This window comes from Nannospalax galili, unplaced genomic scaffold (genome assembly GCF_000622305.1).
Source record: "Nannospalax galili isolate Female #2095 unplaced genomic scaffold, S.galili_v1.0 scaffold471, whole genome shotgun sequence".
NCBI classification, from domain to species: domain Eukaryota; kingdom Metazoa; phylum Chordata; class Mammalia; order Rodentia; family Spalacidae; genus Nannospalax; species Nannospalax galili.
Genome location: NW_008330333.1, coordinates 3,099,384 through 3,125,250, shown reverse-complemented (window position 1 = coordinate 3,125,250; position 25,867 = coordinate 3,099,384). Strand labels below are relative to the sequence as shown.

Genomic DNA, 25,867 nt, shown 5'->3' with positions numbered 1-25,867 from the left:
CTGTGAGATGGAGCCTAGTCTACATAGCAGAGTTCCAGGCCAGCTGGGACTACAGGGAGACCCTATCTCAGATAAACACTGCCCCGACCCGCGGAGCAACAGCGTGGGGCACCGAGACTGAACCTGGAGGAATGAATAGACAGGGGGCACGAAGAAATGGAGACAAGACAGTATTCTGATCAAGTCTCTTTTATTGAGCAATCACACAGTGTTAATATAGTAAAGTGGAGGGTAGGGGAAGGTAAAGGGTGGAGAGAAGGGGGAGGGGGGTGGAAGGCGGCAAGGCCCTGCTGGGGAATTTCTACTACAGTCATGAGCCCTGGTGGTTTCACAAGATAAGGAAGTAAAATGTAGAAAAAAATCAGGGCAAGAAAAACATGTTTTTACAAGGCCACCTGGTTGTTTCAAACTGGGGCAGGGGATACACTTAAGGCTTGGCCTCCAACAAAACACCACCACCACCACCAATTAGATGATGGCCAGGTACCATGGTACACACCTTTAATTCCAGCATTCCGGAGACAGAGGAAAGCAGATCTCCCAGTTTAAGGTCAGCCTTGTCTACATAGTGAGCAGGCCAGCCAGGGCTTCAATACTGAGACCCTGTCTCAAAAAAAAAACAAAAAAAGGGTACTAGTGGGTGAAGGAACATCTTATTATGCCAACATTTGTTGATCTAGAAGTCATCTGCCTGCACATAAAGGTGTTTATTTACTGACTTGCTAAATTTGGATTCCTCAAAGCTACAGGTAGTCTTAGACTAAGCATCATCACCTCTAAGCTGCGTGATCTGCTTTTCCTAGCATAATGAAGAAGAAAGGAGCTTAGAATTTAGGGACAGTGAGGGGTCCCTTCCTGACCCGACACAGAGGCGGTGATGGGGAGGGTGTCTGATAAGACCAACAGCACCGACGCAACAGCTAGTCGTCCAAGACCAGGTGCGGGGATTGGGGGAGATTATTAAAGTAACCCCGAGCTGGCCCGGCTGGGCAGGATCCTGGCCACGCCCGCCGGACCTAAACCTGGGGGTCAGGGACCCGCCTCAAGGGCAACATGCTAGAACCCAGTCCGGCCCACCAGACTTGGCCCGGTACTAGGCCACAAGCCGGGCTTTCAAGCCCTGCAGGACACCACAGGCAACACGACCCAACACCAGTGTCGCTAGGCCCTGCCCCAGATCCTCCCCAGGAGCCGGGCCCCATCTCAGTCTAGGTCCCAACTCCAATCGCTACGCACCGCCCCATTTCCGTCCAAGTCCCGCCTCCTGGGCGCCAGGCCCCGGGAGCCATACGCTGATCTCTCCCTAAGCTCCGCTCTGACACAGCTGTTAACGCCCGTAGCCTCGGTCTTATTTCCCGCCCCAAGCTCGGCCCCCGATTTCGAGCTTCGTCTAGCCCCACCCCCCACTCCCAGCGCGCCGCCGTCTTGCCCCCCCTCAAGCAAGACCCTCGGACTAGAGCGTCGCCTAGCCCCGCCCTGTTCCCCGCCCACAGCACCCTGCCTCAAGGTCCGCCCCGCCTCCCGAGCCCGAGCGTCGCCTAGCCCTGCTCCCCTCTCCCAGGGCGCCCCCGTCTAGCCCCCCCTCAAGCTCCGCCCCCCCGGATTCGAGCGTCGCCTAGCCCCATCCCCCGCCCACAGCACCCCTCCATCTTTCCCCGCCTCCCTTGTCTCCCGAGCTTCCCGGCAACGCTGGCCCCGCCCCGCCATGGCGCCTGAGGACCACGAGGGGGCCACGTCTGTGCTGCAGAGTTTCGAGCGCCGCTTCCTGGCTGCTCGCGCGCTGCCCTCCTTTCCCTGGCAGGTGGGCGGCGGGTGTCGCGGTCGGGCGGCGGGGCGGGAGAGGCTTGTGCCACCAGGCAGGCGGGACCTTTCTCCACTCCGGCTTGCAGGGTCTCGGATAGGGTTGGATCGTTCTTAGGACTTTTTAAGCCAGTGTTGATCGAAATAGTTCTGGAAGCTCAGCTTGGGACCCCATCGGAACAGCAGGCATCAGACAAAACCTTCTGTTGGGGAGTTCAGGCCGAAAGGGGCCCTCCCAGCCCCTGGAAACCTGAAGCTTGGGCACGAGGCTCCAGTGGAGCAGACCTTGCTGGTAACTTGTGTGCGGTGAGCTCATCCGCATGAGTCACTCCAGAATCTGCCCCACTTCATCGGGTAGTTTAGTCATTAGTGTTATTTCATCACACATAAAACATTTAGCACTCACAGATCGATTCTGGTCGGAGGAATATGTGCATTTCTTTTTCTCTATGTGCATTTCTTAACCCCAAATGGAAATCTGAACAGCATCCGTAGGACTCCATTCAATGTCAAAGTGCAATTGTTCACATGCTTGCTCGGGTTCACCCACAGTGAGATGAACTAGGGTCTCTTAGCACTCCATTTGTCCAGGAAAGTATTTAAGGAGGAAAGGAGACCAGCTTCCTGCTTTGAATCCTGGCTCAGACCCCCAATGTGCTGTAACCTTAGACAAGTGACTGCAAATCTGTGCCACCATTTCTAATTAGTAAGATGAAGGATATGATATACCAACGTCCTTTTGCCACACAGCTGGCTGGTGTTCTTTGCTTTTACCCAGTTAGATTACTAAGTGCGGGCCTCTGGTGACTGGTTTCTAGGTGTACCAGCAGTAGGCAGGCGGGAGCAAAAAAAGCAAGTGCCCCCCCAAGTATTGCAGGCCTGCACATGGGGTCCTTGGCCCTTGTTATGGGCCCTAGGTGGTTCTTGGGCCGTTTTGGCTGCCAGCTTCCAGGCAGGCCTGAGTATTGGTCCTCCTTAGCCCTTGACTGGCCAGCTGCCTGGCTGCTGTCAACATTCTGCTGGTCAACTGTAGCCATCACTGCCAGTGCTGCTCTGCCCAGCCTCTCCTTTCTTCAGGTTGTCAGCTCAGCCAGCACTAGTAAAAGTAGGCAGGAAAAGACCCCAGAGAAGTCTTCTGTTAGGCCTGCTACTACCACACCAGGGAGAATGCACAAGAGGGTGGTTTCCAGCCCACTCCCCTCTTGAGCCAGAGTAGAAGATTGTATAGGTTGTTTTAACCAGTCACCTTGCCTCTTAGTACAATCGCAGCTATCCTTCTGTTGGCCACAAGGGGGCGCTTCTCCCGGTCTGGCCTGGGTGGAAATGGCTACAGGATCTTCGAAAGTTTGTGACAGCAAGTCTGTGCAAACTATTTCAAACACCTCTGGCTGAGGCTGCGCCTTCTGGGGACGTGACAATCAGCTGAAGTTGTTTTGAGGTTTTCTCAAGGTGTTCATAAAGTGTTCAGAAGAGCCAGGGCTGGCATAAGGGCAGTCCTGCTGGTTGTCTTAACTGACAGTCCTTTTGCAAAGAACTTAAATAAGCCAGGCATGGTGGCGCACGCCTATAGTCCCAGCACTTGGGAGGCAGAGGCAGGCAGATCTTTGTAAGTTCAAGGCCAGCCTGGTCTACATAGTGAGTTTGAGTTCCAGGACAGCTGGGGCTACAGAGCGACCCGGACCCAAAAACGCCAAAAAAAAAAAAAAAAACCTAAGAACTTAGATGAACACTAGTCCTGATTTTAACAATGCTTAACTGCTTAGGGAGAGGCAGGTTCCCCACTCCTGTATCTCACTTAGTGGGAGTTCTTGAATACGAAAGCCTTGACTCATGCCTAGCTGTGGTAAATGCACAGTATTGTTTAGTATTTACTCAGTCACTATTTCTTGAATGCCTTCTGTGAGCTGCACACTGGAACTCATCACCTTAAAGGGCAGCTCAGATCTCACTAGAGACCTACTCAAACAGGAATGAGAAAATACCAGGTGAAACCATATGTGGGGGCTCATGCCTATAATCCCAGCTTGAGAAACTGAGGCAGGAGGAGCTCTGTGAAGTGAATTGGAGGTCAACCTGGGTCACAGATGAAACCCTGTCTCACAAGAATAAAAAATAAAGAGAAAAAAGCAGAATGTGGTAGCCACACCTTTAATCCCACCACTCAGGAGGCAGAGGCAGACAGATCTCTGTGAGTTCAAGGCCAGCCTGGTCTACATAGTGAGTTCTAGGCCAGCTGGGGCTACAGGGAGACCCCGTCACAAAAAGACCAAAAAAAAAAAAAAGGAGAAAAAAAGGAAGAAAGAAAAAAACAGATGAGTGGCTATAAAGCCAACTAAACACTGAAGTGGTGAATAAAGCTGCAGGGAAGACTGGTCAGAGTAGAGTTGGTGAAAGCCAAAGAAGCAGTGTTTTTAAACTGGGACATGAGCCCTGAAGCAAAAGGGGAAGTGCAAAGGTCCTGTGGTAGAAACATGGCTGCCATGATTAAGAACAGCAGAGAAGCTGATGTGGCTGGAGTGGGGTGAGCAGGGATAGGACTGGGTGTAGAGGTCAGAAAGGGGCATGGCAGGTCCTAAAGGGCATGGCAAAGTGCTCTGAAGAAGTGGCCTGCCAGGTGTCATATCTCTACCTTGACTCTGGAGCCAGAGCTGCCATCCCCTGTGAGAGGGTGACATGTCCAGGCTTGGCACTGCCTGTCAGAGTCCCATTCTAGCTGAGGTGGCAGGTCCCAGGCCTTCTGGGCTGAGCTGCTATGACCACCAGGCAGCCAGATCAGATATAAACCTGAAGTCAGTCTTCTAAAATTCTTCCCATGCTCATCGTGTTATCCGAAGGCCAGACAGAGCTCACCTCTGAGAGCCTCCACTTCAACTGCTTCCAAGCTCTAGGCAGGAATCACTGAAGCTCTTTGCCAGAATATTCCACGGCATGTGTAATGCTCCTGAGAAAGTGCCCTTGGGATTTCTCTCTCATGTGCTCTCTTTCCTTGGAACAGAGCCTAGAAGAGCAATTAAGGGAGCCCTGGGGTTCTGAGCTGCTGCTGGCTATTTTGCAGAAGGTAAGAGCCCAGCCTGGAGGGGATACCTCACCTGGGGAATACCCTGACCTGCCATGACAACCTGACAGCAGAGCCACAGGTCCTATGTGTCCTTTCCAAACATCATGTCCAAAGAACTAAAGCATCTTGTTCCTGTCTGCCCTGTGTGTGGACATCAGCACTTCAAACAGCTCTGGCTGTTTGGTTTTTTTGGGTGAAGATGTTAGGATCGACAAAACTCTGCCTGAGAGGGGAAGGCTAGGAGATGCCTTCAGCCGCAGAGATGACAGGTGTGGGAAGTGCCTCCAGCAGGTTAACTGCTTTGAGACTTCCTTCTTTGCACTTTAGGCCCAAATAAGAAGGTCTGTCTTGCCTGCTCAGTGTTGTAGGCAGAAGTGGGCTGTTGTCTCAGCAATGTATGTATCTATAGGTACAGGCAGGACCGCCAGCCTAGCCACCCAACCGCATCCTGACCTTGGCTTCCTGGATCAAGGGCAGGTCACACCACCACAGCCTCGGCCTTGACCTTCTTGAGGGTCATGAGCTTTCTGGAAGGCTAAAACTGTAGTCTCCCTCCCTAGAAAGAATGCACTAGAAGATCAGGCCTGGTGGCACACACCTTTAATCCAGCACTCAGGAGGCAAAGACCATCCTGGTCTGCATGCAGATTCAGAAAAGTCACAGACTTTTGCCCCCAACCATGGAGCCCACCCAAAGAGCATATCAAGAATTCTGTGCTGAACCAGAGCAAGTTCAAAGTCAGCCTGGGCTATGTGAGACCCTGCTCAGAAGAAAGGGAAGGAGAAAAACAGCCTTTGTCTTACAGCTTTCCATGGGTAACAGTATAAAATAGAGAGCAGACTATCATAAAATCTAATCTGGTGTCCATTAGTAGGAAGCTCGTAAACATCTTTTGGGCCTCCTGTGGCCTTCCCAAGCCCACAGCCACCCCTCCCTTCAGGCCTGTTTCCTGCTGGTCTTACACCCTCCTTCCCCAAATGCCAAGCCATCTGGGAGCCACCACTGCCTTGAGCCCCTTTACCCTTGGCTTCTGGAAGTGTCAGTCCCCAAGAGTCTGGCCAGGGCAGAACCCCTGCTCTTTCGTATTTGGTCTTCCCCTCACAGCCAGGAAGGCAGGTATCTGGTGGGCCTGGCTCCTGCCACTAGACCCTCACTTCCCCTATGCTGACAGACAGCTTCATTCTTGTACTCACGACAGACTGGTTTTGTTCCCATCTGCCACCCAGGACAGGCAGGAAGGGCCTGTAAGCTCGTTTCTACCTGGGGCTGGTCCGAAAAGCATCAGACAGCTGTGCTGCTGGGTGGAAGTGTTTTGGGGAAAGAACTATCTTAAGACTCAAATTTTTTTTCTTAATTTTCTAAAATTTATCTTTTATGTGTAGGAGTGTTTTGCCTGCGCCTGTCTCATGCACTGTCCTTGGAGGCCAGAAGATCCCCTGGAAGTAGAGTTATGGATGGTTGTTAGCCACCATGTGGGTGCTAGGAACCAATCCCAGGTCCTCTGCAAGAGTAGCCAGTGCCTTTAACTGCTGAGCTGGCAGGAGGATTGCAGGTTCAAGGCCAGTCAGCCATCCAGGAAGACCATCTCAAGAAAAGAGTCTTACAGATGCCAGGGCACACAGGCCATAACCCTGTTCCTACACCATGTCTTCACTGAGACATTGGTTCCCCCTCTCTGCCACCCCCTCACCAATCACAGGACACTTAGGACAGATCTCTGTAGCAACTAACTTCTTGTCCTTTGTTGTCTAGACTGTGAAACACCCAGTGTGCGTGCAGCACCCACCATCTGTGAAGTACATCCGCTGCTTTCTCTCAAAGCTCATCAAAAAGGTCAGTGATGGACACTGGCTGATGGGACCAGACCACATACAGGAACTGGTGGGCTCACCAGAGGTCCAGAGCCCTGCCAGGCCCTGCCTCAGGCAGCCCCACTTCCTTCTTTGCCTGCTCAGCAAGGCCCTGGGGCAGGGCCTCCCTGGGCTGGGAGCTGCTGGCTGGGTATGGTGGGAAGGGAAGGTGGGGCAGGGCAGGAGGGAGAAGCCAGGGCGGTTTTGTCTCCCAGATGCAGATTCTCCTTCTTGAAAGGCATCCCCTCCTACTTCACCCTACCAGCCAAACTCTGGCTCTCCAGGCTCTTACCTGGCTGGCCCACCTACCCTTGCTGGATGGGTTCTACAGTCCATTCCCAACTAGCTCCTTGTACCCCAGAATGGAGTAGACCATGTGCACCAGGCTCAGCACATTCACAAACAATTCTGCATCACCCTACCCCCAGGCCTCACCAACTCCATGCCACGGAAAGGCAGCTTAAAAGCCACAGTGCACTGGAAGTGTTGTCCCCACAGAAATGCTCAGGGCTCACTTAAACATGTCCTCCATCTTGTGGACTCTGCCTGATGCCCTAGACCTCGCCCACCCCACCCTTGCCACACCTTTCCTCAGTCCCACCAAGTGCACTGCTGATTTCGCTTATTTTAATTCTAAGTGGACTTTTCATACACTCACCACCACCCCTTCCCCAGTCCACCCCGAATCTCTCCCTCTAAATCTGGTAAAAATCATCTGACATGCTGGCCCAACATCCACAAGTGCCTAGGTTCTGGGCCCTGGCACAGAGAAACAGGTAGAATCCAGGTTATTTATGAGGGTCAGCAAGGCCCTCTCAGCTAAGTTTACTCTGTCTGTCCCCAGCATGAAGCTGTGCCTGCAGAGCCTTTGGACGCACTGTACGAGGCAATGGCAGAGGTCCTGATGGCCAAGGAGCCTGCCCAGTGCCACCGGAGCTATCTGCTGGTATGAGCTATGATTGGTGCTCTCCTCCAACCCCCATGTCTATGATTGGATCATGTTAAGAGTATTAGATGGAGATCATACAGCATGTGACTTAGCTCCTTTCACTCAGCATAGTTCCCTGAAGACCACCCACACTGTCAGGGGTAGCAAGCTTGTCCTTTTTCATTGCTGAGTAGCATTCCACAGTGTAGACACCATAGTCTGCTCAGTCACTGACTTACTGTAATTTAACCCTCATCATTTATACTCTGGTAGCTGGGTTCATTCTCCTACCCTGTCTCTGTGCAGCCTTCAGGAGACTCAGTCACACTCTCTGAGAGCACAGCCATTGTGTCCCATGGCACCACAGGCTTGGTCACATGGGACGCTGCCCTCTACCTTGCAGAGTGGGCCATCGAGAACCCAACAGCCTTCACTGACAGGTGACCTTGGGGCACCAGGCACAGGGCAGGGCACAGAGGCAAGTTGGCCCTGGCATAAACATGGACATGGGTCCCCTTCCTTCCACTCAGGACTGTCCTAGAGCTTGGCAGTGGAGCTGGCCTCACAGGTCTGGCCATTTGCAAGGTGTGCCGACCCCGAGCATTCATCTTCAGTGACTACCACAGCCGTGTGCTTGAGCAGCTCTGCAGAAACGTGCTCCTCAATGGCTTCTCATTAGAGCCCAACGCCCCTGCTGGCCCAGGCAGCTCGAGAGTGACAGTGGCTGAGTTGGACTGGGATGAAGCAACAGAGTCTCAGCTCTCTGCCTTCAGGGCAGACGTTGTCATCGCAGCAGGTGAGGCCTCACTCAGCCAGCAGCATGAGAGAGCAGTGGGTGCTGTGGACAGAGACCATCTTCCCAGAGACATCACAGCATACCCCAGAACAGGTTCTGTCCACAAACAGCCAATTGTCCCAGAGGAACAGGACAGACACCTTGCCTCAGCAGCCTGGGGCCACCTAGGTCCCTCCCTGGTCCTCCATGGAAAGCTAGGACCGCCCCACCCATTCCACCTAAGACTGGGCCTTCCATCACCCTGGGTCTTCAGGTGGAGTAGGCTGGCCATGGCAGCCCGTGGTCCTTCTAGGGCCATGGAGAACAGTATGACTTCTAGGCCACATGCAACTCCTCCACCTGTCATCAGCACCATCCTGGGCTGGGGCTAAGGTGGGACAGCAGGTGCTAAATTGGGGATTGGATTGAGTGGCCCCACCAGTCTCTAACTGGCTCCTTGCAGATGTGCCAAGGACTTACTATCATCACTGGGCCAAACAGCCCTAGCTGTCCCCACCAGCACTTGTGTCCCAGCCCTGTGTCTTTCAGAGACCACAGGAGAGAGCCAGTCTCTTCCAATACAATGAGAAAAGGCAGTATTTGTCTGGACCACTAAAGACATCATGCCACCTTCTAGCACTATGTTGGGGCTGGGGACATAGCATATCCCCACACTGAGGCTCGCACAGTGGGTCCCTTGGAAAAGCCCAAGGCCAGGCTAGGACCTGCTTCATTAAGCATCTTCTAAACAGAAGGGCACAAAACCGATGTTGCCAACTGGGCCACAGTGGCTTTCAGCAGCCCTTCTTATCAGGGTATTCCTCCACCCGAGATACTTCCTTTCCGTGGAACAGCACACATCTAATATCACAGCTGCTCTTGGGCCCTCACCTGTGCCAGTCAGCCTAACCCAGCACCCTCGCTGTGGTGGTGAATCCTAACAAGGGCCTTTCCATTATAGATGTGTTGTACTGCAGGGAAGTGACGCTCTCCCTGCTCAGGGTCCTGAGGATGTTTGCTGCCAGTTGGGGGAAGCAAGCTCCTGAAGTCTACGTGGCCTATACCATCCGCAGCCAGGACACGGGCAAACTGTTCATCGCTGAGCTAGGTCAGTCCCCAGCCTCCAGGCCACCTTACTGTCCATAGGAGGGCTTGAAAGAATGGGGAACTGGGGAGAGTAGATAGGAAGCCCCAAATCTACAAAAGAATTGTGCAGGGCTGGTAAGCCCATAGGCCAGCCCAGTACCACGATACTACAGATCCAAGTTCAGCAGCCCTGTTGCCTTTCAAAGCAGCTTTGATGAGCTCCAGGGCCTTAGCTTCCTGATCTGTAAGATGGAGGTAGCAAGGGATGCCAGCTATTGTCCAGGCACACCAGGTTCTGACCCCAGGAATCACAGGCCCTAGAAGTGGGTGCTGCCTGCCCATCCCCTCCACCATTGTGGAGCTAGACTGTCATTGGCCTCCTTGCTCCCCAGTGTCCTCCACATCTGTTCTGTGGGGTAACCACCTAAGGTACAGCCTGAAACAACACGGCAAGCCCACCCAGAACACTGGGAAGTTGGTAGCCACTGTTTTGGGCCCTCGGCCACTATTTTAGGCACCTTTACACTAGAAGAGGACCTGGGGAATTTAGAGAAGGAGTAAGGGGACCATTGTTTCCACAGACCCAAAATGTCACTGCTATGGGCCTTGCCCATCCTTTGGCCTGACATCAGTCAGCCATCGGCATGTGGGAGGGCTGTCCTATCATCCCACCCCAAATACAAAGATGCTACAGCAGTCAGAGACTGACTGACCCAAGTTTCTGTGGGCTGCAGTCAGGCCACCTGGACTATATCCCAAGCTATACCCCACCAACCCAGACAGTTTACCTCTCCACAGACCCAGCATGCCAGCCAGGGCATTCCTGATGCATTGTAGAGCCCTCCTTGCCCAGCTCTCCCAGCAAAGCCCCACCAGCAATTGTCCACTCACCTGCCACAGCTTCTGTGAGCAGACATGATACCCAAATGCCCTCCTGCACCCCACCCCAATGATCACAGAGCAAACAAGTCAGCACTCCCAGCACTCTACTGACGGAGTGCTGGGCAGCCTTGAGCGTCCCCAGGTACCAACATGACAGTGTCTAACACACCTTCCCTGAGACCAGCAGAGCACCACATTGCATGCAGGGTATGTATGCCTGCCTTTAATGGCTGCCTTCATGGGGACCTGGGGGTCTAGCTCAGTGGTAGAGCACTTGCTTAGCTTGTATAAGGCTAGGTTCCATCTAGAGCATCAGAAAAAAGTTACTATAGCTAGGAGTAATTCTAGAATATGTACCAATTATGGTTGTTCTACTGGGTGGTGGGGTTACAGAGCCTTCCACACTTGCATGTCTCTATCACTTCGTTCTTAAGAATACTAGTTTCCTTATAACAAAAGTGTGATTAAGATACCACTGTGTGGGGGCTGGAGAGATGGCTCAGCGGTTAAAAGCACTGACTGCTCTTGCAGAACATGGCAACTAACAATCATTTATAACTCTAATTCCAGGAGCTCCAACAATCTCTTCTGTCCTCCACGGGCACTGCATGACATGCATGGGTGCACTTACATACATGCAGGCGTAATATTCATACACATAAAAATAAATTTAAAAAATTGTTTTATTGCATTTTAACCAAAAAAAAAAAAAAAAAAAAAAAAAGAAGAAAGAAACCTCTGTAAAAGCCAGGTGTGGGCCTTTAATCTCAGCACTCAAGAGATAGAGGTAGGTAGATCAGTGTTTTGAGGCCAGCCTGGTCTACATAATAAGCTCCAGTCTAGCCAGGGCAATACAGTGAGACCCTGACTCAAAAAAAACATATAAGCCAGGTGTGGTAGCACACACCTTTAATCCCAGCACTTGGGAGGCAGAGGCAGGTGGATCTTTGTGAGTTCAAGGCCAGCCTGTTCTACATATTGAGTTCCAGGACAGCTGGGGCTACAAGGGGACCCTTTTCCAAAAAAAACCAAAAAAAAAAAAAAAAACAACATACCAAAAAAAGACCATTGATTTAAGGCTGGTGAGTTGGTTCTGTGGAAGAGCACAAGCATGAGGACCTGAGTGTGAATCCCCTGCACCCATATAAAAAGCTGGGCATGGCACCCACCATCATCCTCTGACCTGTGCATATGCCCCCCCACACACACACACATACAGCATCTGGCTGAACCTCAAGTCTATGGCCCAAGTAAACTTAGCTCAGACACACTATCTTGAAGCCCCACACTGTCACAAGCATCTCCTATCCCCAGTGCTGCCCTCCTGAGATCTGTATGCTCTGTTTCCAGACCGTGAGAAAATCTATTGGGAACAGGTGCCTCCTCATGCTGGGAAACTCTTTCCTTACGAAGCGCCCTCAGCCATCGTGATCCTGAAGCTCATGCTGCATGGTTACCCCAGCTTTTGAAGGTGATTGGGAAAGTGAAATCACTGTTGGGAGGACAGGAGAGCCGATATAGCTTTTACTGGGCACAAATGTCCAAGGAATGTTACATTCCAAATAATAAATCACAGACTTGTAATAAGCACAGAATGAGAGTGTGCCCATCCTCAGCAGCTCATCAGGAGTGGACAGGGCTCAAAGGCAAGCATTTCTTTTGTGCAAATAGAAACATGTATCAAGTATGACGGCTCAGGCCTCACTCAGCGGAGCCCAGTTAATGTGTGATACCCCAGAGCTCACAGCGCAGCCCGACCAAACCAGAACTGGAAGAATGTGAGAGACTGAAACAGAAGAAAAGCATCTCAGAGTCTCAGGGACCCAGAGGAGCAGCTTCCAAGTCATCCCCCAGGCATCCCTGCTGCTGTCCTTCGGGGCTCTGACCACCAGGGAGAGCACAAAAGCCCAAACAGGGACGGTGTCAGAGCAGCAGGTGCTGGCTGGAAGGGTGCACAGAGATGAATGGGGCCAGGACCCCCAAAACTCCCTGAGGGGTGGGCTCTCATCTCTGGCCCTCAGATCACTTGGTGGTTACCAAAGGGAGCACAGTGCATTGCCAGCTCTCATCCCATCGCAGCTGCTCCGACTCCCGGAGGTTCTTCCGGAACTCATTTAACTTGCCAGCAGGATCAGGAAAGTTTGAGAAAAGCATCTACAGGAAAAGAAAGACTAGAATTTAGCTCCATGCCCACCCCAAGTCCTTCCTTCTCAGGTCCAGCTGCCTACAGGCCTGGCTGACCCCAGATGCCTTTAGCAGCACCCCTTCCAAGTTCCTTCCCCTCACTGGGCACCTGAGGGAACATCTATTACCCCACAGCCCCTACCCTAGAGAAGGCCAGCCTCCACCTGCTATGCCTCCTGCCTCCCCTCCTCTCCTGTCTCTTCCCCAATGCAGTCTGCAGTAAAGAGGCCAGCCATGACAGCTCTGCCTTTGTTAAGAGGCCTGTACCTGGGGTCTGCAAACTCCTGCCTACAGACCAAGTCCTACCCACCTCACTTTGTAAATAAAGTTTTATTGGAACCAAGCCCGACTGCATGTCTGTGGATGCATTCAAATACACATTCAGATAGGTTGCACAGTTTTGACAAGAACTAAAGGACAGAGCCCAAAAGGCTGTCCACCAGCTCTCCAAGTCTTTCTTAGGAATGCACATGTGGGGGTCTCTGAGGACTCTGCAGAAGCCCCCTTGGCCCCACTCTCTCCCAAAAGGGCAACCAAGTTCCTGTCTTGACTGTGATATGAACGCAAACCCAGAAGGCGGAGAGGCATACCTGGCTGTGCCTGGCCCTCACAGCCCCTGGTAATGTGAACAGCCAGCTGGCTGACAGCCCAGCCCAGGAGGCTCCATGGAGGCCTCTGCTCCCTCCCTTCACCTCTCCTCTTTATCCCAGAGTCCCACCAGAATTGCCCTGTTTGGGAAGCAGGGGTCAGGGAGCTGCCTTGTGCACCAAGCCCTGCAGGGAGCAGACCCACTACCTGCAGCTGAACCGCCAGCTCCTCAGCATCCTTGAAGACCAGGCCATTCTCTCCATGTCTCACGAGCTCATGCAGACTGCAGAGAGAACAAGGGACCTGAGAGCCACCTGGAGGAGAGAGGCCAGGGCAACCACCCACCACCCCGAGTGAAGCTGGCATTGGGACAGCCAGCTGACCTCAGTAAGTGTTCTGAGATGTTTGTCAAAACAGCAAGCTGATTTGGAGAAAAGGCCCTAAGGGGAAGTGGCCGTCAGTGCCAAGATCATTTCTGCATTTTGTTTCTACTCCATGCCTGAGAGCCAAGGTCCCAGAGCCTGAGTTTGGCTCTGCACATCAAAGGTAGCTTTTCCAGGTCTCTGCAGATTCAATCTTGATGAACCCTGAATTCAACTCACATGAGCATCTCACACCAGAAATTTCTATCCACAGGCTGCTCTGTGCCTTCCAGAACTTTATCTCTCATTGCCCTTGCCCATGCCCATCCAGGCTGGGGAAAGTATTTCAGTGGGTGGGGCTCAACTGCAGAGACCACACAATCCTGGCTCTTAACCACCCTGTGTTATAGGGGAGATGATGCCCTGCTGGTTCCCTCTCAGCTACATATCTAGAATGTGACCCCAAGTAAAGCTCAATGTCTGCTCTTACCACTTAAAATTCACAGCACACACAGGCAAGCAGCACCCAAACATGTCCACTACCTTCATGGGCAGGTCCAGGCCACTAGAGGACATGTGCAGACAGACACCCAGGTCCGCTGACCCTGCAGAGACAAAGTACTGGCAGGCATCCTCCCACGACTGTGCAGGGACCCCTCTACAGGGAGTAGAAATCAGATATCCCCATCAAGTCTGTCCCCAAACACAAATGACAAGCTGACCAAGGAGCCAGGGGGCCTGACCAGAGGCAGAAACATGGTTGACCACAGGGTTCTCTGAAACTGCCTGGTGACTAAAGTTTCTTAATTTACACTGACTCATTCTTTCTACTTAACTATAATTCATTATCAAAGAAAAGCTTCCTGTACTATAAGCTGAGTGTAGGGTTTCTGGCTGAGGCTGTAGAGTGGACACACTCCCAGGAATGCCACTGAACAGACACCTAAAAATGACTAGAGGGAGGCTGGCCGGATGTCTCAGTGGGTAAAGGTGCTTACCACCAAACCCAACGACCTCAGTTCAATCCCCAGAACCCACATGGTAGGAGAGAACTGACTCCTGAAAGTTGTCCTCTGATCTCCACAAGTGTGCGCACGCATACAAGTAAACAACTATTTTAAAAAATGGCTAGAATGAGAGGCAGGTGGATCTCTGTGAGTTCAAGGCCAGCCTGGTCTACATAGGGAGTTCCAGGTCAGCCCCACTGACCTGGACAGGGGAAACCCTGTCTCAAAAAGACCAATAAATAAATAAATAAATGGCTAGAATGGCAAATTTTGTTACATGTATTAACATGTGTTGCTGTGAACAGCAACTTAAGCAACTCCTGTTTCAACAGGAACTCATTAAAATCTTTGAAATGAAAATGTGAAAAAAAAAAAATTAGCTGTCAGCCAGACATGGTGGCACACATGTGTAAGCCCAGCACTGGGAAGGCTGAGACAGGAGGCTTGCACAAGTTCAACACCAGCGTGAGCTACATGGTAAAACCTTACGCAAAAATAAAATAAAAAGGCCAGGCGTGGTGCTCACCTATAACCCCAACCTCTGCTGAGGTAAAAGGAACTACTGTAAATACAAGGCTAGCCTGAGCTACAAGAGTTTCAGGCTGGCCATGGTAAGCACTCGGGAGGCAGAGACAGACGGATCTCTGTGAGTTCAAGGCCAGCCTGGTGTACATAGTGAGTTCCAGGCCAGCTGGGGCTAAAGGAAGACCCTGTCTCAAAAAAAAAAAAAAAAAAACTAGGAGAAACAGAAGTTGGTAACATCTTTCCTCTCTGGCCCTTGTGAGATAGTGTTGCCCTCCGAAGCACTCCCCTTGAAGCCTCTGCCTTCCCCTGAAGCACAGCTCTCTCACCTAGAAGCAGAGGGTAGTCCTCAGCCTCTAGCCACGGGGTGCAGACCTGGACGTGCCGGAAGTGCTTTTGGCTGATGAGATGACTGTAGTGCTCCTTCAGGGGCCCTTTGCCTTTGCAGAAAAAAAAGTCACCACCAGGTTCCAGCTCTGTCCCTGCCACTTGACTGGTACCAACTGCTTCTGCTGGCACTTGGCAATCATTTCCCAAGACCCAACCTGCCAGTGGCCTCAGTCAGGGCCTGAGATCCCATAGTGGGGGACATTAAGCAGAGTCCTGCCACCTGCAGCCAGCTGGCCTGGGGCTGCAAGTTGAGAAGGGGACCAGGATAAACGCTAGGGTGCTACCAAGGTGGACATAGTGCCTACATGTGTCAAGTACAGAAAAAGAGTCTGTTCCGTCTGCCAGGAGCCCCAGCAGGGTCCCCACATATTTGGTAGGCTCCATGTTACCCCTGGCAGCCCTGGGGCAGCTCCCCTACCCTATGACAGCATGGCTCTGTGCTGGACAGAAGGCATTCTGTTTTTAAACTAGAGAGAGACTAGAAGCACTCTGAGAAAGGGGAGCGCTTGGTCTCCAAGTAGTGCCACTGGAGATTCAGATCTGAACTCTGCACCCTGCCACAAATCCCTTTAGAGCCGCAGTCCCCATACATCAAGTAGATACAGAAAACACTATGCCAAGTCAGACCTGATGACACAGGTCTGTCCTAGCTACTCGGGAGGCTGAGGCACATAAGCATGACAAGGCCCGCCTGGGCTACAAGAGTAAGTTCAAGGCCAGCCTGGCCAACTTAGTGAACCTCTGCCTCTTAAGTAGAAATCAAAACGGCTGGGGATATAGCTCAGTTGTAGAACACCTGCCTAGCATGAGCAAAGCCCTGGGGAGGGAAAGAGGGAGGGAGATATAGTCTCTTCTGGAGAGTCAAGGTGATGATCAGCAAGAGCGTACCCTGCAGAGGCCTTCTATAAAGGCTGCATGCCCCTTCTCCTGCCACCCTTCCCCTCCTAAAAACAAGAGATCATGTCCCTGCTGGTACCTGTTATCACACAGACTAGAGAGGGAAGGCTGTCTCCACTTAGTGCCAGCTGTTCAAACTCTGTTTAAGAAAAAGGAAGACACACTAACCAGGAGACAGCAAATGAAGGGGCAGGGGCGCTGCTCCCCAGGAGGCTTCTGGCCTCAAGATACTTTTCCAACCTAGGGTCTGGCCCTCAACAGCCATGCGGGGACAGGAAGCTTCCCACACCCTCCTCCATCCTCAGACTGGCCCACCCATGACCGTAGGGACAGGACCACATGGCAGCCCTGCCACACAAGGCCCCTGACATGCTCCAAGCTGCTGAAGCAGCCACACACCTACTTTCTAATGCACACAGCAGGATAGAGAAGTCCTCATCCTCTAAGAGAAGAAAAGAGAGGTCACTGGCTGCCTCCGCCACCTCCGCCCACTCTACACCCATCTCAGGTTCCCAAGAGAGCAGGAGCATGCCTGCTAGGCACACACCCGGGGTGCCGGGGGAGGGGCAGACCTGTCCAGCTCGTGCTGCTCACCAGCAGCGCTGGCCGCCCATGCAGATGCGTCACTGCCCCGCTCCGAGAGTCCCTCTCAGTGAAGGCTGACCTCTCTGTGGTCCCATCTGAGGGCTCTTGACTAAAGAATGGAGGAAAGCGGTAAGATGCTAGATACAGCAGCACAGGGGCAGGGCCACAGGCTCCTAGCCATGTCAGTACCCAGCCAACCCCACAGAAAGATCATGGTTCCTGGCACTGAGGTTACAGTAGCAGCACCCACTCTGCCACTGAGTGCTGCCTCCGTGGGCTTCCCCGCTGTGCATGCTTATTATCCATCCCACTGAAATTGTAGTGACCCTGAAGCCACCATGTTTGCTTACCAGGGGCACACAGAGGACATGTGCAGAGCTGCAAAGATCCCCTCCTCAGCCCAGTGAGAAGCCCAGGGAACACTTGGGTCCCCTGTCCCACCAGAGGCACAAGAACCTACCAGCAGCAAATCAAGGCAGTGCAGGCAGGGCTCAGCAGATCTTTTCTTAAAGGGCTCTGTGGTCACATGTCTGTGACACAGCCCAGCTCCACTGCTGTAGCTTGGGGAAACAACCTCTGCTTTTTGAAGCAAAATCTTAAAAGGCCAATCTAGCCTCACTCCTGTTTCAGCCTCCAAAACACTGAGACTACAGACTTGTACCATCTACCAGTTGCTATAAACATAAAGGAATGGGTGGACTGTGTTCCAATAAAACTTTACAGAAACAAGCAGCAGAACCCAGCCTTATTTTGCCACCGTCTGGGTGGTGGACCCCAGGTCTGCAGGGGACTGGGACAGCAGAGAAGAGAGACATACCAGCTCCGGAAAGGAGGGTACATGTGGCCCAGCTTCATGAAGAGCTTGTGCTGCAAGTCCACAGGTGTCTCCTTAAAGAAAGATGCTGGCTTGTCATAGAGAGTCACAGCCCTGAAATGAGATGGGGGCAGCAGAGAAAACTCTGAGTAAGAGGACACTGACAAGAAACCACAATTCCTTGGGATCATGCACAGATTTTTAGCATCAAAACTGCCTATAACACATAGCTAGGAGAGAAAGACCCCATCACCTCTTCCCTCAGCTTCTCAAAACCAGTAACCATTCAGGGCATGGTAGCCCATGCCTTTAATCCCAGCACATGGGAGGCAGACCCTGATCTACATAATGAATTCCAGGTGGGCTGGGGCTACGGGAGACCCTATCAAAAAAAACAAAATCAGTAACCATCACCCAGGTCCTGGGTACTTCAACAAAGTATAGTGGATGCTGCAGTTCTTGAGCCCCCACAAAACACACAGGCTGACAGGTGTCCCAGGATCTGCATACCTGACACGCCAGTTCTCTGCCAGATCTTCCCGCATCGCATCGGTCACACACAGGTTCAGGTGGGACAGGCGCCCAAAGAACCTCTCATACCTACAAAGATAACTTGGGAATCAGCATGGAGCCCTGGTCTGAACCTGGTCTGAGCCTAGATGCCACGCCAACCTCCATGTAACTCAACACCCCTCAGTAGCTGGCTGCTGAGCCAGTCCCATTCCCCTAGAACCTGCCAGTTTGCGTGAACTGACCTCTCACTACAGTTATTTTTCACACCTTGCTTCCCTCTATCACTTTTCACTTCTAAAGGAAATGATATCCCATTTCCCAAGCTTCTCAATAAAGAAGAGAAGTCTAACAAAGGCCTCATAGCCAAATATTGACTATCCTGGTCCATCACCACAGGGGCTCTATGATACAGCTCACTCACAACATGATACAGACGAATTCATGAATCTGAGAGGCTGGAGGCCTGGTCACAGACTAGAAAGAGGACAAGCAAGTCAAGGTTGCTAAGCTGCAGGCTAGGGATGCAGCTCAGTTGGTGGAGTGCTTGTCTAGCATGCAGGATGCTCTGGATTCCATCTCCAGTGCTGCAAAAACCTGATGTGGTGGTGTGTGCCTGTAATCCCAGCACCCAGCAAGGCAGGAGGATCAGAAGTTCAAGGTCATCCTCAGCTACATGGGGTTTGGGGCCAGCCTGGGCTAAAGACTCTGCCTCAAATGTGTGTGTGTGCGCATGTGTGCGTGCGTGCGTCTGGGCATGTAGCTCAGTTGGAAGAGTGTTTCCCAAGCATTCACAAAGTCCTAGTTTGATTCCCAGCAATGTATAAAACAGGAGTGGTAGCATACGCCTGTAATCCTAACACTTGAGAAGTGGATCAAGGCTAGCCTAGGATATATGAGACTCAAAAAATAAACTGCTTACAAACAATAAATTAAAAGTAAGGTTATTAAACTGGGTGTGGTGGGTCATGCCTATAATCCCAGTATTCAGGAGGCTGAGGTGGGAAGACAGACCCAAGTTCAAAGCCACAAACTATCACCATGGTTTCAGTCTTTTCTTCCCTCCAGATACAGAGAAAGCTCTAGAATGGGACTCCCTGAGGCTGAATCCTCACTTACTTCCTGTGTGGCAAGAGATGACATCACTCTCAGCCTACCTTGTGAAAGGACAGTGAACACAGCACACCTTAACCAGGGATGATGAAGACAGAGTGGGAAATAACACAGGGGCCTGGCCTGAGGCTTGGCCTGCAGCTAGCACTCCATGACTGCCAGGAGCAGCCTGGGCTGTCTTTCCCATGAACAGCAATCAAGCCAGCAGGCAAAGGCTACAGGATCTAGCTGATTCCCAAAGCCGGAGGCACACACTTAGACAAAGGGCAGTGGGCCCAGAGTGGAGCCAACAACCCTGCTGTGGTCCAGCCTGCCCCCTACCTTTCTCTACTCACTCTGATGGGGATTGAGAGGGCCATCCATACCCTCCCTCCAGACTCTCACCACTCAGCGAGCAGCACAATGGGGTGCTGGGGGCCGTGCACCAGGCCCATGATGGAGTAGCCATAGTTGTGCCAGTCGATGACCAGTTTGCTCCTACAAAGGCAGCCCACAAACCAGCAGACAGCAATGGCAGGCAGGCCAGGGGGGTTCTAGGAAAGAGAGACTTGGAGGCAGTGAAAGAAACACAGACTACGGCCTATACAGCCTAAATGAAGAGGGGTGACCACATAACAAGACCGTGATCTCTGTAGGCTTCTCAACAACCAATAAACAGAAGAAAGACCCTCTCCACTGCCACAAAAAGCCTAGGAAAACATGAAAGAAACCAAATTGCCCAACCAGAAAACTCCAAAATCACCAATAATCAAGAACACTTGGGCCAGGGAGATGGCTCAGTGGGTATAGCATTTACCAAGCATAAGGACCTAAGTTTGATCCCCAGTACCCATGCAAAGCTGGGCTCTACTGAGTACACATCCATTATCCCAGCATTCATATGACAAGAACAGAAATGGAGGACCAGAGATTCCATGGAAGCTTTTGAGCCAGCTAGCTTGCCATAAACAGCAGCAAATAAGAGACTCTGTCTCAGACAAGGAGAGGACTGACACCTGAGGTTATCCTCTGACCTCCACACACACTGTGGCATGCATGCACACACATATACACACAAAGATAAAATAAATTTTTAAAAATAAGAACAAGGGCTGGAGAGATAGCTCAGCAGTTAAACATACTGGCTGCTCTTGCAGAGGACCCGGGTAGGATTCCCAGCAACCAGGTGGTGGCTAACAACCATCCATAACTCCACTTCCAGGGGAATCCAACGCCCTCTTCTGACCTCTGTGGGCATTACACTTACACACATGCAAGCAATACACTCATACACATAAAATAAAAATAATAAAATATTTTTTAAAAATAATAAATAAAAATAACAAGAAGAAAAAGCTGGGCATGGTGGTGCATGCCTTTAATACCAGTACTTGGGAGGCAGAGGCAGGCTGATCTCTCTGAGTTGAAGGCCAGACTAGTCTACATATAGAGTTCCAGGTCAGCCAGGGATACATAGTGAGAGAGAGAGAGAAAAAGACAGCAAGCACCAGTGCAATGGCTCAAAGAGTAAAGAGGCCTGCCACCAAGCCTGAAAACCTGAGTCAATCCCCAGACCCCACATGATGGAAAGAGAGAACTGACTCCAAAAGTTGTCCTCTGATCTCCACACCTGCACTGTGGCACAGGAATATACACACTCAATAAATGAAAGGGGGAGAAGAATCTTGAGTGTATTGGCACAAGCCAATAAGAAAAGATACTTCTAGGCATAAACACTTGGGAGAGGAGGGCTGGAGAGATGGCTCAGTCGTTAAGAGCACTGGCTGCACTTACAGAGGACCCAAGTTCTGTTCCCAGGACCCATATGGTGGCTCACAACTCTAACTCCAGTTCCAGAGGATCTGACACCCTCCTCTGGCCTCCATGGGCACCAGTCACACATATGGTACACAAATATACATGCACACAAAACACTCCTATACATAAAACTAAATCTTTTAAGAAATAAAAATTGGTATAGGGAGAAGGGGGTGCGGAGTTAGCTCAGCCAGTAACATAACTGCCATATAAGCCTGGTGACACGAGTTCTATCCCCAGAACCCACGTAAAGGTGGAAGGAGAGAATCAACTCCATAAAGCTGTCCTCTGACCTCCACAGGTATGCTACAGCATCTGCCTTCAACCCCCAACACAGGATAAAAGGAAAAAAAAAAAACAGTAAGAGGAAGAGGTGAAAAGCTAAAACCAGGCTCTAAAACTCTAAAATCAGGCTGACTACATGGGTTCAAATCCTGACTCCATCACTTCCTAGCTATATATAAGCTACTTATAGGACTTCTTTGTATCTAGGCGTCTCCATGACTAAAGTATAATACAAGAACCTACTCCTAGTGACTTCTTGAGGGGGTTAAATAAGGCTTTACCGGCAATACTGACAAATCAGTAAATGCAGAACAAGACTCCATCCATCATAACACTAATGGGTACCCTTGCTGGCCTGAAACTCACTATACAGACCAGGCTGGCTTTAAACTCACAGAGATCCATCTCCCGAGTGCTGGGACTAAAGGCATCCTCCACCACACTGTTTCATGATTTTTTTCAAATATTAATTTATTCTTTGACAATTTCATACATGCATATAATGTATTTTGATCATTCCCCCATCACCCTCTCTTTTCCTCCTCCTAGTCCCCCAATCTCTCTGGGAACCCGTCTTCCCAAACAGCCCCCTCCTGCTGTCAAATCTTTTTGTTCTTTTAATAACTGAGTCTATTAAGGCTGCTTGAATGAACATGGGTGTGGGTTATTTACCAGCACATGAGCAATTTACTAGTGGCTACACCATTGAAGAAAATGGACTCCCATCTCCCAACAACCCTAACAGCTCCTCAGCCAGGGATGGGGCTAGAATGAACCCCTCCCCTGTATATGTTAGAACACTGATAGACCATAGACCAGTTGCTGCAAGTTCATGAGTGCAATAGCCCTACTCATGTTTGATACAGTTTATGCACACAGAAGTATGTGATTTATTTATTTATTTGTGCATTTTCTGTAAGATACACAGAATCAAATCCAGGACTTCAATGCACCACACTCCTAGTCCCATTTGTGCACATTTAAAAGGCTGGCAAGTCAACTGCTAACAGTAGTCCTCTTGGAAGGAGGTAGAGGTTGGCACATACCTGGAGGAAGATGTAGGCTGCAGGGTCTGTGCACATCAGCTTCCACAGTAAGTACACTGCCTGAAACACAACTTTGACTCCATATTGGAGAACTCGGGGCCCAGCTGCAAGTCAGAAAACAGTCATTTCTGCAAAGGAGCTCTGGACAGTCTGCCAGTCCACCCACCTCCCCAATACACAGCCACCCCTCCAACACACCCACCCCCATCAGAAATCTGAGGTTGACTGATCCTACCTCCCAGACTCTGCAACTCTGTCAACTCCACTATCTGAATCCTATCACTCTGCAAGAGTTCATCTCGAGGTTTAGAGTCTGAAAACAAGAGGAGGAAAAAGAAAACAAGAAAATAACTGATCAAAACCTCTTGGTTCCCAGTAGCCAGAATGGAGAATGAGGGCACTTTGTATACATCTTCTACTAGAATGGCCACAAAGAGAGGACTCACATCTAACCCACTTTCCTTGATGATTAGTACACAATAGGCACTCAATTAAATTGATGTGAACTCCTAGATGAGGAGTCTAGGTCAGTTCCATTCCACCCAAACCCTGGGACAGGAGGACACACAGCTATCAATCGGTGCTATTCCCTCCTTCCCTGAAACCCAGCTGAGCCACCCTCTAAACTCGCAGGTGGGCCCAACCTTCGACACCCACATGCATATCAGGATAGCTATGAATGCAGCCCAACATACTGGTACAAGATGTCATATCTTTTTCTTTTTTTTTGGTCTTTTTGAGAGAGTGTCTCCCTGTAGTCCCAGCTGACCTGGAACTCACTATGTAGACCAGGCTGGCCTTGAACTCACAGAGATCCGCCTGCCTCTACCTCATGAGTGCTGGGATTAAAGGGTAGGCCACCATGTCTGGCTAGATGGCATATCTCAATGTGAAAACCCCCACCACGGAAAGATCATGCACAGGGACATCATGAGAGAGTGGAGGTCCCGGCCTGCACCCAAGGGGGGAAGCTGGCGCTGGGAAGCAAATGAAATGCCCCCAGATGGTGGAGCTCTGGGCTGAAGGAGGGATGTAAAGAAATAGATGGCCTGTCGGCCCAGTGACATATGCAGCACGCGGAAGTGGTGACCAGCAAGAAGCCGCACGCGCCCAGTCTGCATTCATTAGAATTAGGTGGGACCACTCTATCACTTAGCACCGTCCTCACGAATGGCAAGCAGAGGGTGAGGCAGGCTGTTTCCAGGCCAGGGCAGGCAAGAGAGTAGCAGAGTCGCTCCCAACTGGGCCCGGGGACCGTGAGAGCCAGAGGCGGAGGCCGAGCCTCCCTCCCAGGCCCCCGCCACTCACGGCAGAACCCCAGCAGCGTCACCGAGAAGCCGCTCTTGGCCAACGACAGTGCGTGGTACTGCATGCGAGGACTTCGGCCCACGTCGCCCAGCACCACGACCACCACGTGCCGGGCCGCGCTCGCCTGCCTCGCGCGTATCCGCGCGCCGAGCAGCCGCAGCAGCAACAGCAGCACCGGCGCCAAGAGCAGCGTCAGCACCAAGAGCTCGACGCAAGACGACGCCATCTTAGCCGGTCGCCGGCGGTCACGTGACACGACTTGAGGCGGGGCCGGCGGTGCACCGCCTGAAACCAAGGATTTGCTGTGGGACGGGAAGAGGGCGTGTCCATAAGGATGATAGGCCGGGCTAAGAAGTAAGGGGAGGGGCGAGATATGTGGGCGGGGTTTAAGACCCCCCGGAGGGGCGGGGCTGGAGGGGGTTCTGGAAAGGTTTGAAAATAGGACCCAGAGGAACCCCTGCAGAGCTCCTGGGAACCAAAGATTTAAGACATTTGCCATGTTGAGTTCCCTGTGTATTTCCCCTATGGAAATAAAGATGTACCTTTATTGGGAGCTAAGAACTTTTGTTTTTAGAGTTCTAAGACAAATTTCACAATAATAGTGAGGTAAGAATTTGGATGATGGGCTGGTGAGAAGGTAAAAGTGCTTACTATCTCTGTAAGGACCCACATGATGGAAGGAGAGAACCCAACTCTTGCAAGTTGTTCTCTGACTTCCACATGCATGCTGTGGTGCATGCAAACCCTTCCCGCCATGCTAAATAAATAAAATTTTTTAAATAATTTGGATGAATTTCCTAGTTGATGTTGAGGAAAGAGGCCGTTCCCTGAAGAGTGCACACAGTGGTTCATTTCTACACCTGGAAACTGATCTTTGGTGTTAGAAAGGAAGGGCCCATGGGGGTTCAGCCAGCCGTGCTGCATTAAGCAGAGGTCATTTCCATGTGGAAAATTTTGCCCACCTTAAAATGCGTATTTCTTCATTTGTTAAGATGCATGCATGTTGAATGCAACATTTCAAATAAAAAGGAGAGGGAAGCTGGGCATGATAACACAAGCCCATTAGTACAACCTCAGCCTTTGGAAGGTACAGGCAGGAAGAGAAGGATTTCAAGGTCATTACTTAGCTGCATAAGGTGTTCAAGGCCAGCCTGAACAGCTTAAGATCCTATCTCAAAAAGGGCTGGAAAGAGACAGCTCAGCAGTTTAGAGCTCTTGTTGTGTAGTCATGAGGACTGGAGTTCAGATCCCAGCACCCATGTAGCAAGCTGGGCATCACCCCCATGACTGTGACACCAGCTTCAAGGGGGACAGAGACAGGACTCTCACTGAGGCTTGCTTGCTTCCAACTTAGCAGAGAAAACAGAAGCCTCAAATTTAGGGAGAGAACCTGCCTGGAAAGAATAGGCAGAGAACTAGAGAAGAGGATGTTTGAAGCCCTCTTCCAGCCTCCAGGTGTGTGCACGAGCATGGACAACCCCCTAACACACATGCATACAATCACACACATGGTCACACATAAATACATAAGTATTTTTAATTGAATAAAATGAAATGAAAAATACAAGAAAACAAGCTAAAAAATATAGCTACAACCATAGATTTTATTATCATATGTGAATTATATGGAGTCAGGCTCACTGTGTTTCATTATATTTTTTTAATTTCGTTTTTTGAGACAAAGTTTTCCTGTAGCCCCAGCCAGCCTGCAACTAGTTACAAAGACCTAGTTGGTTTCTGCCTCCTAAGTGCTGCAATTAAAGGCATGTGCCACCACACCTGTCAAATTTTAAATTTTTAAATATACATTTATTTGTTTGTTTGCTGGGGGGGGGCACATCTGTGAGGGTCGGAGGACAACTTGCTGTAGTCATTTTTCTCCTTCTACCATGTGGTTTCCAGGGATCAAACTCAAGTCCTCGGGCTTGGTCACAAGCACCTTAAGCCATGTTGCCAGCACTTCAATATGACATTTCTATGCATGTAGATAGCGCACTGAACTCATGTTCACCCCCTCTATAACTCTTTTTTTTTATTTATTTATTTATTTGCCAGGCACTTGGGAGGCAGCACTTGGGAG

General features: G+C 50.9%; 2 protein-coding genes across 3 annotated transcripts; one reads left to right on the top strand and one right to left on the bottom strand.

The window, feature by feature from the left end:
* Window positions 1-1,663: 1,663 nt before the first annotated feature.
* Eef2kmt (eukaryotic elongation factor 2 lysine methyltransferase) lies at window positions 1,664-11,885 on the top strand. Its single transcript, XM_008846615.3, has 8 exons — window positions 1,664-1,801; window positions 4,796-4,858; window positions 6,611-6,691; window positions 7,553-7,654; window positions 7,943-8,076; window positions 8,167-8,432; window positions 9,373-9,519; window positions 11,730-11,885. Exons 1-8 carry the CDS (start codon window positions 1,706-1,708, stop codon window positions 11,846-11,848), a joined length of 1,008 nt encoding a protein of 335 aa, XP_008844837.1. The 5' UTR covers window positions 1,664-1,705; the 3' UTR covers window positions 11,849-11,885.
* A 3-nt stretch (window positions 11,886-11,888) lies between these two features.
* Alg1 (ALG1 chitobiosyldiphosphodolichol beta-mannosyltransferase) lies at window positions 11,889-24,035 on the bottom strand. Of its 2 annotated transcripts, XM_008846623.3 has the most exons (13): window positions 23,788-24,035; window positions 22,715-22,792; window positions 22,480-22,583; window positions 19,736-19,884; window positions 18,239-18,328; window positions 17,732-17,842; window positions 16,902-17,023; window positions 16,733-16,771; window positions 16,409-16,468; window positions 15,372-15,482; window positions 14,004-14,118; window positions 13,359-13,434; window positions 11,889-12,533 (listed from the first exon to the last, which is right to left on the bottom strand). In XM_008846623.3, the coding sequence occupies exons 1-13, from the start codon at window positions 24,011-24,013 to the stop codon at window positions 12,402-12,404; spliced, it is 1,413 nt and encodes a 470-aa protein (XP_008844845.1). In that variant the 5' UTR covers window positions 24,014-24,035; the 3' UTR covers window positions 11,889-12,401. The 2 variants fall into 2 exon arrangements, with proteins under 2 accessions (XP_008844845.1, XP_017657116.1); XM_017801627.2 differs by lacking the exon at window positions 16,733-16,771 and having other exon boundaries at window positions 23,788-24,030.
* Window positions 24,036-25,867: the final 1,832 nt, after the last annotated feature.